Source organism: Seriola dumerili, unplaced genomic scaffold, assembly GCF_002260705.1.
Source record: "Seriola dumerili isolate Sdu_G_001 unplaced genomic scaffold, Sdu_1.0 BDQW01001125.1, whole genome shotgun sequence".
NCBI classification, from domain to species: Eukaryota; Metazoa; Chordata; class Actinopteri; order Carangiformes; family Carangidae; genus Seriola; species Seriola dumerili.
In genome coordinates, this window is record NW_019175380.1 from 1 (window position 1) to 4,477 (window position 4,477).

At 40.5% G+C, this 4,477-nt stretch overlaps 1 protein-coding gene across 1 annotated transcript; it reads left to right on the plus strand.

The window, feature by feature from the left end:
• The first annotated feature begins 3,109 nt into the window (after positions 1-3,109).
• Positions 3,110-4,048, plus strand: LOC111237995 (putative gustatory receptor clone PTE01). Its single transcript, XM_022767348.1, has one exon. The coding sequence runs from the start codon at positions 3,110-3,112 to the stop codon at positions 4,046-4,048; it is 939 nt and encodes a 312-aa protein (XP_022623069.1).
• The last annotated feature ends 429 nt before the right edge of the window (positions 4,049-4,477 follow it).

Here is a 4,477-nt window from a genome sequence, read left to right on the forward strand (position 1 = left end):
TTCTTCAGCACAGTCTGGAGAGGTTTGCAGTGAAATGTGAGTGTCATTCCCTCCAAGTCTGAAGGCCATAGTTCACGGTTCTCTGCAGAAAATGCCAAATGTCTCCCTTCAGGTTGAGTTCCTTCCCCAAGTGAAGGAGTTCTGGTATCTTAGGTTGTTGTTCATGATTGAAGGTAAAATGGAGCATGAGATTAACAGGTTAATTCTTCTTGTTCAACAGTAATACAGGTGTTGTACCGTTGTGGAGAAGAGAGAGCTGAGCTGGAGGGCAAAGGTTCAATTTACCAGTCGATCTAGGTTGCAACCCTCACCAGTGGTTATGAACTCTGGGTAAAGAATGAAAGAATGAAATCATGGATACAACTGACCAAATGGAGCTTCCTCTGTAGGGTGGCTCAGCTCACCCTTAGAGATAGGTTTTAGAGACAGGCACCAGTTGAGGTGGTTTAGTCATCTGATCAGGATCCTCTTGGGCACCTTCCATTGGAGGTTTTCAGGGCACATCCACCTGATTTTGAGACCTCAGTTTAGACCAGGACATGCAGGAGAGGTAATATATTACATCCGGTGTGGGATGATCCTTACTAACATATGATAAAAGCCACCCTGTCACTGATCTCACCAATGTTTTACTCAAACTAGACTTTCTGGAACATGTTTCATCATCTCAACTGTACCCTACAACAACAGTGCAGCAGTAGGATGTGGGGCTGTCTTTGGTCTCTGATGTCTTTTGCTTCCACAACCAAAGGTTTTCTCTCTTTAAGCCAGTGGGAGCCTGTTGGGAGAACTGGGGCATTTCCTGGTGGCCTGATCGTCGTTGTGGCCTGTGCTGTTAGCAGCCATCTTGACCAGCAATAATATAACAAGAAGGAATGAGATAACAGAGCTCTTGCATCTATTGTTGACGAGCAGTCGGAAAAGTGAAGAGTTTAGAAAGTAGTCACGTGATTTCTGTTTACCCTCGTTCAGAACCAGAGAGAGAGAGTGCACTGGAAAACTACTGCCCCCTAACTTATTGACATAATCATAAATATATATAATATATTACTATATACTATATATAGTGCGTAGCCTCAAATTTCGCCTGTAATAATAGAAAATTGCAAAATTGTACTTGTATTTGCATTGTTTTCATTGCAGAGTAACACTACCCAGCATTTTATTCTTATGATTCATATTCATTTATTTATTTATTGCCTCAACACAGTGGTCCTCCTTTCTGTTGATTTACAATTACCTATGAAAGCTGAAATTTCCCGCTGACCACAAAGATGAGTTGCCGACTGTCATGAGTGGTTGACGGGATGTCAGGCTTATTCATGCAGAGACGAGATGTGAGGTTAAACAACCCGTAACTGTTACACTTTGTGTGTGTGTGTGTGTGTGTGTGTGTGTGTGTGTGTGTGTGTGTGTGTGTGCGCGCGCTCGTGTGCCACCAAGTAATTAATGATAAAAGTAATTTCCAATTAGTATGATACAACTTACTTTGATAACACCAACATGGCCGCCACAGAAGCCCAGAGCTGATGTAAGGATACTGCAATGACTGTCATTAGTGTTGTCTACTGTGTGTGAACAACAGGCCAGGCCTCGGGGGACAGGCCTGACTCCAGCCAGTCTGGAAACAGCTAATTATCACCCAGTGGTCACAGTGAGCTGGTCTCATGAGACGCTCTGCTAAACCAACACCTTTTACCTCTGTCATCAGAAACAAGTGTCAAAGATCCAACATGATGCTTTTAGACACAGACTGAATGACTGTAGCTCTTGGCACCAGAAAAGTTTTATTTTATTGTCGTTGTAATAAGTAAATTAAGTAAGTTAATTTGAGTAATATTCACAATTATGTTTGAGGTGGTCAACAGGTCATTATCTCTTTTGTCCTTTGAGAGCTATTAAACACATTAACACAACTCCAGTCTGGTGCAAACCCCCACAGACATGACCTTTAACCAGTCACTTTAAAAACAGGAACATAATATGATGTAATATAATATAAGTATAATAATAAGTAATATAGTATTTAAAGCTACTTTAATGCTATTACTTTATACATGCTGTAATTACATAACAGTTTAATTTATACATAAAATATATGATGCACTTTTAAAATGTGATGCCTTGTTTTAGATGGTGGTTCTCAAAGTGGGGACCCCCAGCAATCCTTGAGGAGGCTCCTGGGGGTCCACGGCAGAAAGGGGATTCATTTATTTACACTATTCCATCCATAAAAAACACAATGACAGAATGTATGACTGTTTAGGTTTCAAACACTTTCTTTCATAAAACATCCAAAAGTAAAAAATTTAGGGTCCTTGATGTGAAAAAGTTTGAGAACCACCAACTATCAAACTGTATCAGTGCAAATTTTAAGCAACGTCCATAATCGACCTTCAGTCACATTAATAATCAATAGTTGCTTAATTGTGAACGGTTGAAGGTAGTGTTGAGTTTTGTATTGCAGTAACTTTAGGAGGGCAAACAGGAGCAGACCGATGTGAGGCCTCTTTCCAAAATGTGACCAATTATAATCATCAGAGGGAATCAGATATAAAGGCCCTGGTCACTATTTTAGGAAATACAGTACCTCCGCATCCTCTGCACTGTTGGTTAAGATATATTTTAATCTATTAAATTATTAACTACATTTAATCAATAATCAGTTAATTATCAAAATCCCTAATAGGGCCTGTGTTGATGAAACATTTGCTTCCCATTTGTGTTTAAATCACTTCATCTTAACCACTTCATTTGGACTTAAAACTGAAAGTGAGGCGTCTGAAGTGTCATGAACAATCGCTCAAACTCTTTTTTTACTTGGTGCACTATCAGTAGGTTTCTGACGTCACTGAGGTTCAGATTGTGATTTCAACATGGATCCCACGTGGATTTTAATCCATGAACTGAGGAGACGAACTTTGCTCCAATACAAACATCTACGCGTGATCAGAATTCCCAGTGCTTGTGTTGCGTCAGTCCGAACAGTTATTAATACATGGCGCTTGAGGAGATGGAAGGTCTCAGCCTCCATACACAGTAACGGGTTGTATCACTGTAAAATCTGAATGTTTGCAGCCGAGATATGAAAAGATTTTCTCCTTCATTGATGGATCGTGTTTATAATGTTTCCACAGTCAGAGTTTTTACTCTCTCTGCATTCAATGACACAATGAGTCACAGAGTCACCATCTTTTCTCTCTCTTTACTGTGCTACTCTTTGATTCTGTTCATTAACGTCTCGCTCGTCGTGATCATCATCTTGGATGAAAACCTGCATGAGCCCATGTACATTTTATTATGTGTTAGTTGCATTAATGGACTCTATGGGACCTCGAGTTTCTACCCTAAGTTCCTGTTCGACCTTCTGTCGTCTTCTCAGGTCGTCTCGTACGGCGGATGTCTCTGTCAGGCGTTTGCAATGTACTCATTTGTTTGCAGCGACACGTCTATTCTTACAGTTATGGCGTACGACCGGTATCTGGCCATCTGTCGGCCCCTGCAGTACCGCTCCGTCATGACGAAGAAGAGGCTCTCCCAGCTGGTGTGCATCTCTTGGTTGACGCCATTTTGTATTTTCTCCATTAACATCCTGCTGACGACCAGACTGACGTTCTGCGGTACAGACATCCAGAGACTCTTCTGCGTCAACTGGCTCATCGTTAAACTCGCTTGTCCCGGCACGGACACCTTCGTCAATAATGTGTTTGCAATGACTACACTATCTATTTACACTGGTCATTTGCTCTTTGTTGTTTGGACTTACATGTATGTAGTTAAAACGTGCGTGAAGTCCAAGAAGGACAGGGCCAAGTTCATGCAAACATGTGTGCCCCATTTAATCTCCTTACTCACTTTCTTTGTCATCGTGGTGTCTGATCTGATGCACATGCGATTTACCTCCAAAGATTCACCTCAGAGCTTCCGAAACTTTGTGGCCGTCGCTGTCCTCTTTTTCCCTCCAATCATGAATCCTCTGCTTTATGGCTTCAAGCTCAACAAAATCCGCAGCAGAATTCTGACTTTGGTTCATGTGAGGCAAAGATGACCTTAAGCTTTATCCACTCTGTCCATGATCAAAAATGTGGAGTTTGTTCAACAATAAAACCTCCACAGTTAAATCAATGGAACATGTTTTATAGACTCCTTTATATCTTTATCTAAAGATTATCATCATGAAAGGAATCATTTCATCTGTCCCAAACTAGAGGTGAGATCGAAGCCGGATAACTGCATGTGGCAGTTACAGCAATTTATTTTATACTGAATTAATTAATTAGACTAAAGTCAAAATTAACAATCCAAGTATTTACACTCTCATGATACTGAAGAGCTGTGGGTCTCAAGACAGAAGAAACCTGACTGAAATAAGTAAAATACTTGTGTAAAATAAACCCGTAGACTAAAAACACCTGCTCTATTACACTATAGTGGGTTCTTATTGAAAAGGAATCATTTTAATTAAGATTAAAGCCTT

Excerpts from the sequence above, each read along its gene's own strand:
- LOC111237995 (XM_022767348.1), top strand. The coding sequence starts at position 3,110 with ATGGATCGTGTTTATAATGTTTCCACAGTCAGAGTTTTTACTCTCTCT.